At 43.3% G+C, this 14,038-nt stretch overlaps 1 protein-coding gene across 2 annotated transcripts in view; it reads right to left on the bottom strand.

The window, feature by feature from the left end:
- Positions 1-14,038, bottom strand: part of PITPNM3 (PITPNM family member 3) — a 128,028-nt gene that overhangs the window by 72,117 nt on the left and 41,873 nt on the right. For both annotated transcript variants that reach the window (XM_077165610.1, XM_077165609.1), the window contains exon 3: positions 8,631-8,738. In XM_077165610.1, the coding sequence (XP_077021725.1) occupies positions 8,631-8,738 (108 nt within the window). The remainder of the gene's footprint in view (positions 1-8,630; positions 8,739-14,038) is intronic.

Raw genomic sequence — 14,038 nt, 5'->3', positions numbered from 1 at the left:
CTACGAAGAGGAAGCCACAGGGAGGTACCAAAAGCTGGACGTCCATGGAACCTGGAAAAGAAATGAGAAGATATGCCATGTGCATTGCCACGTGATGGGGAAAGCCAAACCCAAGGATGGCTGGCAGCTACCCCCAGAATGCCTCCATCTTCAGGGAGAAAGTATAGCCTTGCTGACGCCTCAGTTTGGGACTTCTCCTAGCCTCAAAACTATGAACCGATAAATTTCCATTGTTTAAGCCAACCCACTGTGTGGCATTTGTCTTAGCAACCTGGGGAAACTAACTCTGTAATCACAGAGACATGATTATGAATGCACACAAACACATTCAAATGACAAAGCAAAATAAAAACATGTTTATAAACGTAAGGATTGGGGAAGTTATTGACCATAGCTTTTACTTGAAAGGATTACTAGAGGAGGTATTCCAGTGAAAAGAAAATAAATCCAAGAGGAAGTCATGGGATTTAAGAAGCTACAAGTGAGAAAGGGTGAATTTTATTGAATGTAAATTATACTTTAATATGTTTAGCTGAAGAAGAGGCAGGGGAGAAGAAGGAGGGGGAGAAACAGAAGAAGGAGGAAGAGGAAGAGGAGAAGGAAAAGAGGAAGAGAACACTGCCACTATGCTAACAAAACATATACACACACACCTCCAAGAAAGCAGTAAAACTTTTATCAAATTGAAATAAAAATTGACAACAATCTGGAGCCAAATGGGCAGGGAGCATGGGAGTTAGGGGTTGGGAAGAGAAGGAAGGAAAAGCACACCAAAGTCTTTTCCTATTCAGAGTTACACTTTAGATGCTGATTTAATACATATCCTGATAGAAAACACCTGTTTTAGAATCTGTAAATTAAAATATAAATTTGTAGAAATATAGAAAAAGAATGTATAAGCAAATCTGACTGTCTCAACAAGAGAAAACTGTTACTATGCTTGATCTAATATGACGATGATGATGATTGGTGATGGTGAGAGGGATGGATAGAGAAGATAGACAGACAGACAGATAGATAGAGGATAGGTAGATAAAATGAACTTGATACAACACATATAGATAACATTTTAACATTTAAAAAATTCATATGGAACATTCGTGATATCTTAAAAACCTTTATCTCTAGAATCTAAAGAAGTATAAGTAAAATAAACCCAAAGAAGACAAGGAGAAACTTAACAAAATATAAGCAACAGTAATTTATTTTAATTAATTAGAAAAATTAGAGTTGATAAATAAGACCAGCAAAACAGACAAACTTCTGGCAAAACTTATTAAGAATAATATAGATAGATAGATAGATAGATAGATAGATAGATAGATAGATAGATAGATAGATAGATAGATAGATTAGATAGATAGATAGATTGATGGATGGATGGATGGAGAAAAGAGGGTGGAGGAGAAGAGAATGAACACAAATAATGCTGAGAATGAGAAAGCAGACAACTTCAGAATGTAATTTTTTCAACTTGATGAAGGGTATTTCTGGAATCTTAGGGCAAGGACCATACTTATTGGTGAAGCATTAAAAAACATTTCTTTTACTGTCGGTATTAAACAAGAAAGTCTGCTATCATTCCTGCTACTTGGAATTGATAAAGAGATCCTGTGTAATGTAATTTTAAAAAAAAGAAAAAGAAGTAGGCAGGTAAATATTGGCCAGGATATAACTATTAAGATTTGCAGATGAAAACGTCTTTCTACCTAGAAAATCAACTCACCAACTATTAAAACTAATAAGGAATTCAGCAAGGTGGCATGATTCAAGAGATAAATATTTTTAATACATAGCAGATCAATAATTCATATCCAGAATATATATAAAGAACTTTTAAAAATTAATTTAAAAAGGACAAATAGCCCAATAGAAAATGAGCAAAAGGTACATTCAAGAAATTCAGTTAAAAGAACAAAGGTGGGTCAACACATTTATGAAAAGGTGCTCAATCTCACTAGCAATTAAGTAAACACAATAAGAAACAATTTACCTATCAATTGGGTAAATTCTTAAAGTTTGATAGTATCAAGTCTGATAGCATTATCTATCCTAATCCATCCTCAGTGAGAATATAAATGTGTATAGCTTCTTCGAAAAATGATTTGGCAGTATCTGTTACAATTCTCAATACCTACATCATATAGCATTATTTTAATACTGAAAATTTCTCATTTCTATCAATACATCTATTGATCTATTATAGGAATGCTGTAATACAGGTAAAAGGAATGGAGGGGATTTCTATTTATGCATGTAAAAGCTCTCTAAGATCTATTGTTAAGTGGTAAAAAAAAAAGGCAAATTGCAGCAATATCTAATAAATCTATCTCTAGAGAGATACCTTCCACATTGATAAGCTCTTCAGTGCGGTCTTGCATTGAAGAAACAGTTATGAGAGACTGATTTTATCCGTATTGTTTGAATTGCTGCTGCGGCGGCTTCTTTTTATTTTACAACGAGAGTGTATTCAAGAAGTAAAGTGGACTCTGCTAATGCCAAAGGATCCCTTTCCATTACAATAAATATGTACTGTTCAATATAGTATCCAAAAATGTAAATATAGAGCCAAACTCAAAATAAAGAATAGATAACACAAGTGCCAAAGACAAAAGCTAAAGGGGACACAGAGGAGACCCATGGAAGAATCAAATGGATAAAGGCTCCATAGCTAAAGGCTGAGAGCCGCATTTTTTTTACCCCAGAGACTTGGTCTTAGCCTCTGGAAGGTATGGACGTAAAGTCCCCTTTTTAGTAGGGATGCTGAAGGGCTGCTCCACCCATAAAAGAACTAAAAAATTATATGTATCTTTTGGGGATGCAGCAAAGATACCATACATAGAGAGTGAGAAAGAGAAAAGTCACACATGAGTAATTAAAACCCTAAGCCTGTGCCATAAATGGGTGTAGAGTCCAAATTTACAACTAAACTATAAATTCAGCATACAAAATGTTCAAGATTAGCAGAAACAAGCACGAGACTTGTCTCTATAAAGACATTTTCACGTTTTCACAGGATAGGCATAGAAAGAAGACTGGTGGTTACCAAGATGAGTTCACAATTTTAAAATTGAAGAATAACCCACAGGATGTAGTTAGCAGACAATCACACATGCACACACAGAACGGAATTAGCATCCTCAAGACAAGAGCTAGAGATAATGGCACAGCCTGAAAGTGCCTATGCAATGTACGTTTCAAGTGGCTAAGTAGATGAAAGATGGAATACAAAACATAATTAAGGTTTCGGAGGAAGAAGGTCAGCTCCATCTGGAACTCACAGAGCATGAAGCATCTTCAGGACTGTGGTAGACTGAATTATGCAGCCCAGCAAGGACATGTTCTTAATCTTACTCCATGTTCCTGTGGGTATGAAACCATTTGTAAATAGTGCCTCTGGATATGTTAAGGTGAGTCAGAGAAGGCCACAGAGAAGAAACAAGAAGTCAATGGAAAGCAGAAGAGCAGACATAAGAGAGAGAAATCGCCAGGAAATGGGAGGCAGAGATGCAAGCCAAGGAACCCCAAAGATTGTGTTAAGCCAGCACCAGAATACTTTGGGGAGACACCTTGATTCTGGACTTCTATCATTCCAAAGCACAAGCCAACAAATTCTCATTGTTAAGCCAACCCATTATATGGTATCTGTCATAGAAGCCTGGCAAACTAAGATGGTCTTGGTATCCGAAAGTAGGATGCTATTATCACAAGTACCTAAAAATGTGGCAGTGATTTTGGAATTGCGTAATGGGTAGATGGTAAATTAATTCTGAGGTGCTTGGTAGAAAAAGCACAGATTGCTTTGAAGAGTTGTGGATATTAAAAGTATTTCTGGTGAGGGTTCAGAAATAAATGAAAGCTGTAGCGAAAGTTTCTATCATTTTAGAGAATACATATTCCATCATAAGCATGATGTTGGTAGAAATATAGAGGAAGTTAAAAGTACTTGATGAGGCCTTAGTAAGAAATTATTAATGTGTTACTGAAATCTGGAAGAAAGGTAATGCTTGTTATGAAGTAGCAGGGAACTGGGCAAAATTATATTATGATGGTGGATGGAAGTCAGAACTTGTGAGCAAAGGGCTTGGATATTTAGCTGAGAAGATTTTTAAACTAAGTGTAGAAGGTGTAGCCTGGTCTTTCTCTACAATGAGAGAGGAAAGGGATAAACTGAGGACTGAGCTGCTAAGCACAAAGGAACCAGCAACTGAGGGTTTAGAAAATTCCCAGCGTATCCAAATAGTATGTTCTCAGATTAGGGCCAGAAGTGACTCTATCAGGGCCCTCCCTGAGCTCCCAGGCAGTGAATTTCCAGAAAACAGTACTTCATGCAAGGATTTAGCTCAACCCCCTCTTGCTAAGGAGATGAGGCATATAACTCATGGATCCACTCAGCCATCTCAGAGGAAGTCAGGATTGGAAATGTATTTGTTTAAGAAAGATCTGTGGAAAACCCTTTTATCTAGTGGTTTGGATCCCCTCGAGCTGCATGCAAAACTGACAAGGTTTTGAGAATTTTTTGTATGAACTGAAGTACTCCCAACCTGGACTGAAAGGGACAGAGATGAAACAGAATGGAGGAAAAATTACTTCAAGAACAGAACCATGGAAGCACAGGTGTCGATGAAAGAGATCTCCTTGGACCAAAATAGAGAGGCTTCCACCCCAGCCTTTGAGTAGGGCAGGATCTCCACCCCAGCACTTAGAAGGGGTGGAATTTCTGTCTTGGCGCTTGGAGGAGGCAGGCCTTCTATCTTGATGTTCATATTCAAATATACTATTTCTAAATGGTTTGGCACCCACAGGAGTGCCAAATTAAGAACATGTCCTTGCTAGGGTACATAATTCTATCACAGTCTGCTCTCTGTTGGGAGAGTTTAGCCAACATCACAATGCTTGGAAAGGGTGGGACTTAAACCCTGGTATTCATGAGCGCATAGCTCAGTGCTTGGACTGGGTGAAGTTACCACTGCATCAAGCCAAAGAACAATGCATCAAACCACAGGTGACTCAAAGACCTTGGAATCCAATGGGGTTTGTCCTGCTGGGTTTCAGACTTGCTGGGTACCCGTGACCCCTGTTCTTCTAATTTCTCCCTTCTGGAATGGGAATGTCTATCCTATACCTATCCCATCATTGTATTTGGAAGTAGGTAACTTGTTTTCAAGGTTTCACAGATCCACAGAGAGAGCTTCTTGCTTACAGTGGCTTTCTCTGTGTGTCTGAATTCTATTCCACTTATAAAGGACTCTGGTGACAGGATTAAGAACCAGCCTGATTAAGGTGGGTCACACAGAGAGTGAAGGTATTTTGCATAAGTGAAGGACATGTCTTCTGGGGGTCCAGAGAGCAGACTGTGATAGAATTGTGTACCCTAACAAGGACATGTTCTTAATTTTACTTCACACTCCTGTGGGTGCCAAACCATTTGCAAACAGTATATTTGAATATGTTCAGGTAAGTAAGTGAAGCCCACACAGGAAGGCGCAGGAAGACAGCAGAAAACTGGAAGAACAGACACATGAGGGAGAGAAATTGCTATGAGCTAGAAGGCAGAGATGCAAGCCAAGGAACTCCAAGGATCAAGGCAAGCTAGTACCAGAACAACAAAGGACTCTGGGGAGAAAGCATGGCCTTATTGACACCTTAAGTTAGGACTTCTAGCCTTCCAAATCATGAGCTGATAAATTCCCGTTGATAAGCCAATCACAGTATGGTATTTTTCATAGCAGCCTGGCAAACCAGGACAAGGTCATTCGGATCAAGGTGAGCGGGAGGCTACTGAAAATACAAGTCCAAAGCCCAGGAGACACTCTTGGCTGGAGATGGACTTGGGAGTAATCACCGAAAAAACTGAATACACCCATGGAGGAAACATGATTAGTTAGGGCATGAAACATGAAGTGACAGCTGTGTTTAAAGGCAGGCAGGCTGAAGGAGGAAAGAGTGTCAGCTCTACCTACACCATCCATTTTGTTTGCAGCCTTTTCCAGGAAGGCTCTTTGAGCTCACTCTCCCCCAAAATGTTCCCCAGAGCCTCTCTCTTAAGGCTTCTTACACAGCTGGCATTGCTGCATTATAACCTGTGACTCTGATCTGTCTCTTCAGCTCTCTGTGAGATCCCCAAGGGTGACAATTCCATCCTGCTAGTCTTTCTTTCCCCTGCATTTTGCACATGGTTGGGCCTCTGTGGTGGCTCCATGAGTGATTATTTAAATGAGTGAAATTAATGGGTGAAATTAATGAGTGATTGTTGAAATGAGTGAAATTAATTTGTGTGTTCTGTTGTATTGTGGGAATTTACATTATGAATCTAGAGTAAAATGGGACCCAGGGGGAGAGCTAGAAGCCTGGCTGGTTTCCTCTTTGTCACTCCCTCTTTCTTCTCTCCTCCCTGCTCCTCATTCCATGCTGGGAGGAAACATCATCAATTCCTAGACTTAGGCAAACACTGTTTCTAATTCAATCCCTCATGTGCATCATGAAGCATTTGTTAGAGTTGTACCTGTGCAAGATGTCTCCCTCTTCTCTCCCTCTCCAATCATTGTACAGATTACCTGTTATTGAATGCACTTTGCAAGTATCATTTTACTTAATCCTCATAATCTTTTCACTAATCCTACCCTAAGGTGAAGAAACTGAAGCTCAGAGAAGCATAGTGATTTTCCCAGGCCACAGAGCCATGAAGTGGCAGGACCAAAGTTCAGACCTAGACCTCCTGGACTCCAAAGTCACAGATCCATTGACCTCCCTTGCTTCCTTCTCCCTTTCCCTCTACTGCCAGCGCCCCTGCCCTTCCAGCTCATGCTGCCTTTCACTCACCTCCTCCTTAGCTCACACTGGGTCTGAGTCATACATTCTTGGCAGACAAGCGGAGGTGGGGGTGGGAAGGGATGGCCAGATGGGTGGTGATTATAAGTTTGGGCTTGTCTTTCCATGGCTACCAAGCATGGTTGTGGGGCAGCACCTGAAATCCACTATTTCTTCTGGCCTCCCTCCAGGAGTCCTGGATTGAAAGTAAGAGTAGCTAAAGGACTCCTCTGCAATATGTAGCTATGAAGACTGAGTAAAGATCTCTGGACCTGGCCTTGAGGACTGGACTCAGAACCCACCGTCCATGTGGATGTGATGGTGGGGTGGGAGGTAGGGCGGTGCAGCCCTTTAAGATTCTGGGTTTCTTGGGCCTGACTTTGCCTAGCCTTACTCCACTCTCCTAGGGAGGGGAAAGTTTAGAAGACAAAGCTTGGACTGGCAAGAGACTGGGAATATAAGCAGCTTGATGCTGCCACCTACTTGGGGAACCTGAGTAAGATGCAGTTTCTCTGAGCACTGTGTTCTTCATTTGTAAAATGGGACAATCATCCCTGGCCTGCCCATTTCTCAGGATGTGTGCCTTGGCATAAGGATGGTCTGAACCAAGGAGGCAGGATAGGGAGCTGAGAAAAGGAGCAGAGGCTAGAGGCCATACAGCTACCAACAAGATGGCTATTCTCTTGGGCCAGGCCAGGACTATCTCACTAAACACCTTCTGATGGGACAATTTTGCCCAGTCAGTGACATTTCTAGACCATGAGAAAGGAATGACAGGGCCAAGCAAAGAAGAAGAAGAGATAATGCGGAAGAAAGAAAGCAAGAGTAGCATGTAGGGTGGGGAGAAGGGAAAGAAAAAACTGGCCTCAGGATCACAAGCACAGAGGTTAGCACCCTAGATGGGATATGAGCCCTGGCTCTGCTCCTCACTCCAATGTGGCCTTAATCAGATACAGTCCCACTCTGAGCCTCCATCTCCCCACATGTCATCTCAGATTTTATGACCTCCTCAGGTATATCCTTCATCCATTTGCCTTTCAAAGGCTGGGGCTCCACAGCTTCATTATCAGAAATCCTTCCTTGATCTTGTCTCCTACCTCCTCCCAAAAGTCCTGTTTCTCCACTCTGAGCCCTAACAACTCTTATCTTAAGTCTGATCCCATTATTTCCCGACATATTGTGTCACACCTCAAAGCAGAGGCCTTAGTCGAATCGCCTTTGACCCCCCAGCCAAGGATTTAGACATAATAGGTACTCAATGAGCATTCCAGTGAGGCAAAATGGTCAGATGGACAGACGGATGGATGCATAAAAGCATAAGCATGCTTTGTTTACTGATTAATCTCATGATCAAAACTCCCTTCCATAAAAAGCCCCAACCACATATTACTGCTTCAACAACTCAGCCAAAGGAAATCAGATCTCTACTGCTAACCTTCTCTCTCTAGAACTCAGCTCTTGTTCCTTCTCCAAGCCTCCTCCAACAGAATCTAATTCCAGTAGATTCCAAACCCACAGATCTCACAGTTCAAGAAGCTTGGATGCAGCCACCTTCTATTAGTGGCCCATGCTACTGTGGTTGTTATACTACAGTCAATGGAATCTTTTGAAGTACTCTGGAGCTGTTCTGCTACAGAAAACCCCACAGAAGTCCCCATGAGCATTTCTGCAGCTCAGAATTCAGGGAAAACAGGAGAGGAAGTGCCCAGATCAATGACTCTTCATAGAAAACCCAAGTCCCAGCCCCAAATTACTAGCACTTCAACCTTCCATCCCACACACGTATGTATGCTATGGTCACTGGAGAAACAGAATCTCACCTTGATGCTCCTCCAGTTTCCCCATAGTCTCGATCTGCTCCACCAGGTCATTTGAATTCCACTGGCTCATCCCAATGAGGATGGCATTCTTCCCTTCAGCAATCTCCTCTGTGGGAAGAAGAAATGGGTATGAGCAGACAGAGTTGTATATGGATAGTCCTAGTGAGAGCTTATATGTGAGGGAGTAACCATTTCTTCATTTGAGTTGAAGTAGACTTCAACTATTGAAAGTGTCTCTAATTAAGGACAGGTATTGGATATTCAAGAAATTTTAATTGTTCTATTGTACCCTATTAGGCTTCCACATGTTTCAGTAAAAGAAAGTAATATGGAGGCATTCATGAGAGGCTACAAACCCATAGGAGGCTCCATTTCTAGCAGTGAGGACAGAATTTCTTGAAATGTGTGTTTGGGAAGAAAGAATAAAAACTTGCCACCTACTAGCAATTTTCCTCTGGATGTGTTGCTTGACTTCTCTGAGCCTCAGTTTTCCCATCAGTAAAATGGCACTGGCAATGTGTGTTAATACAATAGCAGAGTTATTGTGAAAATTAAATTAGATAATGGGTATAAACGTCTTGGTGGACAGAAGGTACTGCATAGATGAGAGCCAATTATTATTTCTTCACGTAAGAAGTCAGTAGCCATCAGGATTTGAGTAGGACAGGAGCAGCTCTGAAGAAGCCAGAAGAATAAAAACTTCTGTCTCTAAGCAAACCTTCTAAATGTGTAAATCCCTTATCCCATATCTCAACCTTATGAACCTCTTAATGCCTCCATTCTCCCCCACTGCTCCCCTCTACACCACCTCTATCTTACCCCTTTCTAGTCTGAGCTTAGTGACCACTGTAAGAGTGGAGCCATATTCCCTAACACACTGAACACAAGCCATTGGGTTCCACTTATCCACAAGGCACATTTGGTGCTGTCCCTGGTTCTGGAAAGGGACATTCCCTCAATAATATCTCTCTCCTCCCCATAGGCCTTCCTGATAAACAGTTTTGTGTGCCCTGCATCGTAGATCAGACATCAAATGGTGTTGAGACTTGCATGAACTGGTACAAATATACAACACTGGTACAAAGAGTTAATAATAGAGTGGTACGTGGGGAAAAAATACCTATTGCAAGTTACAGACTATAGCTAACAGTAATACCTTAAAATTGTTTCATCAACAGTAACTGGTGTACCACACCAATACTAGGAATCAATAATGGGGCGGGGGTAAGGGATATGGAGCGTTTGAGGTTTTCTTTTTTGTGTCTATCTTATAATTTTCTTTCTGGAGTAATGAAAATAGTCTTTTTAGAGTGTGATGATGATCGTACAACTAAGTGATGATACTGTGAGATATTAATTGTTAAATTTGTATGGAATATATAATAAATGAATATATCTCAATAAAATATGGGGGGAAAGGGTGTTGAGGAGAATCCCCAAGCTCCATGAAAGGAGTGAGGTCCCTTTCACTACCAAAGAACTTTACAGAACAGCTGGACCAATATGGTGGAGCCGAAGTTTGGGAGCTGTCCAGCGTTCTGAATCACTGTAGTTCTCAGGGGTCCTTTCCCTATTTCTGCCTGGGAGACCTCTTTATTTCACCTATTTAACAACACTTATCAAACCTTTATGACAGTTATAAGTACTTTACAAATATTAACTCCTTTAATTTTCATAACAGCATAGAAATATCTGATTATTATTATTTCCATTTAATAGACAAGGAAAGTAAGGCACAGAGTGGTTAAGTAATTTGCCCAAGGTCACTGGCTAGAGCCAGGATTCAAACACAGATATATTGCTTCATGGGTCCTTAAAACCTCCCTCCTGATGGCCTACCTGGACACCATATACTGGCTTCCCAACACTCTGGCCAAGCACCACAGACACAATTTCTTGAGCCTGGCACATACCATCTGGGGTGTCACAGGCATTGATATGTGAATTGTGTTCTGGTAAGAGCCCTGAATTGGGTTCCAATACAAAATCTGCTACAAGCAGGCTTTATGCCTTTGTACATGTCCTTCATCCACTGCTCCTGGTTTCTCATTCCTTAAACCCAAAAAACAACTCTGGCCCAATAACTCTTTCTAGAATACTGATGCATAGCCAAATGATAGAGTAAATTTGAAAGAACCACATAAACCAAGATACTGTGAACACATATAATGTAATATTATTCTTGGGAAGCATAATTCTGAAGGGGTTAAGAGCTCAATTCTAGTGTTAGATTGACTATTTGCAATCCTGGACCTTCCATCTGCTGGCTTTATGACGTTGGGAAAGTAATTTCAGCTTTATGAGCCTTGGCTTCCTCATCTATGAAGTGATATCATAAAAAGTACCTACATCAAAGAACCGACAAGAAAATTCAGGTAAAGCATTTACCAGACTGCTTAGCACACAGTAAGAGCACAGAGATAATATTGCAAGATGATGAAGATGGTATTACTGTCACCTCCACCATCACCACCAGCATCACCATCACCTCCACCACCACCACCATCACCTCCACCTCCACCATCACCATCACCTCCACCTCCACCACCATCACCTCCACCTCCACCACCATCACCTCCACCACCACCACCATCACCTCCACCACCACCATCACCTCCACCTCCACCACCATCATCACCACCACCATCACCTCCACCATCACCATCACCTCCACCTCCACCATCACCATCACCTCCACCACCACCACCATCACCTCCACCACCACCATCACCTCCACCTCCACCATCACCATCACCGGCACCACCACCACTAACACCACCATCATCATCACCTCCACCATCACCACCACCATTACCACCATTACCAGCATCAGCATCATGTGGTGTTATGCCCCAACACTCACTTTTCTTTCTAGTCAAAAATGAATGAATGCCTGAGAGCCTACTGTGTACTGTGTGGGACAAGTCCTTCATCCTGTAGCAATCCATTTTTGTGGAAAATACAATAGTAACTAACTCTGACACAGTAAGAGAGCTGGGTCCTGGCCTGGTATGGAGTATGCCGTAGCTATTCAGCACTTCCTGGCTCCCATTTTGTCTACAACACGATAAACCCTCTTCTGGGTGCATGGGAGGTTTTGAGACCCCTGACGCTCCTTCTGTAGGGTCCGTCTGGCCCTTGTTCTCTTGTCTGGCCCTTGTTCTCTTTCTCTCCCTTTCCTAACTACAGGTATGTCCCCTTCTCCATCTTTTGCCTGTGGTCTTTTTATCTTTCTATTCGATATCTCTTTCTCTCTGACTACCACTATGTCTCTCATGCTTTACATGTGGCCCTGTTCCACCTGGTCTCTCCAGATCCTTTTCTATTCACCTCTGTCTCTCTGCATCTCATCTGTCATCTCTGTGTGTGCTTCTCTTCGTCTCCCTCGGGTTCTCAGGCATTCTCTGCCCCATCCATCCCTTCTTCTGCGTGGATCTCATTCAAGCTCCCTTGCTCATTTTCCCCATCTCACTATCTGCCTCTCCCCTCTCCAGGTCTCTCATTTTCCCTGGGTGGATATGTCCCTTTCTTGATCTCTGTCTCTCTCTTTGGGTCTCTCTTTCTCTCTCTGGGTCCCTTCTCCCATACAGGTTTTACTTACTCTCTGGGTTTTCTCCCTCTCCTTCTGGATCACTGTCCTTTCAGCTCTCTGAGTTTCTTTTGCTATCTGTGTGTTTGCATCTCTCCCACTCTCTGGGTCTCTCTTGCTTCCTCTCCCTCTCTCTGCTTTTATGTATTTTCCCTGGCTTTCTCCCTCTCCCTGTCCCCTACCCCCATCCCCATCTCTCAGGCTGCCCCTCCCCCAGTCTCTCAGATGTGCTTTCTCTCCCTGCCTCCCTCTCCCTCTGGGCCGCTCCCCTGCCCCTGCTTTTGACACTCAGCCTTCAGATCTTCCACTCTGGCAACAATGGGTTTGTCCCCTAAGTGGCAGCAGGAACACGCGTGCGCACACACATACACACACACACACACACACACACACAGCACGCAGAAGCAGAGGCAGAAATCGCTCCTTTCGAGATCATTCATGAAAACGGGGGAACCGCGGGGCCAGACCCACTGCTCTCTGCTCTACTTCCCCTCCTTGCAGTGCACGCCTCCCAGCAGGGCCCCCACAAAAGGCTCATTTTGGATAAATGTCCTGGTTAAGGATTTTATTTTTCATCTTCTGGTGACTGTTTCTTGCTCGCTAATTCTCATCGCTGGTGACCTCTGAAACCAACAGAGTTTTAGCATCTACTTTGTTCCTACTGAGATCCAGTCCCCACCCCAGAATGAGCCCCTGGATGAGACTCACCCACAGTCACCAGTGCCTTGGCTTTGGCTCCGGATGCAGCCCTGGCTGTGACCCCCAAGTGACTCCAATCCTTGGCAAACCCTGGATATACCCCTGGAAGCACAACTTCCAGAGTTGGTAAGGCCTTTCTTCCCTCCCTGCCTCTGTCTCACCTGGATCTGCAGGACTCTGGGACAGGGGATCTCCTGATCCCCTGTCAGGAAGGCATCATCTTCAGCCCGTGGAGCCAAGGGTGGGGTCCCCTTCTCCAGATGGCCTGTCCAATACCATCCATCTTTCCAAAGACCTAAATATGCATTGTCTTGGGGCTTCTGGGATACAAGCTCACTAACCTTCACTTTCATTGTTTAACCCAGCCATCACCACCACTCTCTCTTCTTCAAGTGGTGGAGATCCCTGCTCAGTCGAGTCCCTGAAGCTGGTTCCTTGGGTGGGTCAGTAAAAACGTCTGTGGTTTGTTTCTGTGATGGCTCCTTTGCCCAAGAATAAATGCCTGCCTTCCCACAGTGACATCTTTCCATTCCGAACCATGAGGCAAATAAATTCTACACTCCCCATCTAGCAGAAGAGGAGCCAGAGAGCAGACAACCAATGAATGGTACAACCTTGATGAAATCCCCAGAGAACACCCATTTTCCTATCCTTGGGATTGGACCTGTCACTCTCCATTCTTCTACTTCTTCCACCCCACCAGGAGGCTTTTGATCACAGAAGAAGCCCAGCCATGGGAGGAGAAGACCTGGAATGCACCCTTATTCCCTAGGAGAACTGACCCTCTGTGCCTTAGAGCCCCCTATGAATGGGATTATTATCCCTGCACTACCTGAACTCTCTGGGAAACTGGGGAGTTCAGAGCCACAAGCAGACTATCTGCAATGCAAGGTCCAGCTCTGGCTCCTCAGACCCCTGGCCTCCTCTCAGGCAGGATCAGGGGAGAATCAGCCAGTGCTGGACACTGAGACAGCAAGGGAACAGAGGCCACAGAAGAATGGGGCAAAACGCAGGAAGGTGGAAAGTCCCAGCTTCCCCCCAGGAGAATGCCCCACACTTGCCAAGAGGATGCTCTGCTCTCAGCCAAGCTACTCAGGGCCAGAGGTGCCCAGACCCCCGT

This window comes from Tamandua tetradactyla, chromosome 6 (assembly GCF_023851605.1).
Source record: "Tamandua tetradactyla isolate mTamTet1 chromosome 6, mTamTet1.pri, whole genome shotgun sequence".
Taxonomy (NCBI): domain Eukaryota; kingdom Metazoa; phylum Chordata; class Mammalia; order Pilosa; family Myrmecophagidae; genus Tamandua; species Tamandua tetradactyla.
Note: the sequence above shows the minus strand (reverse complement) of the source record. Positions and strands in the feature narration are given on the sequence as shown.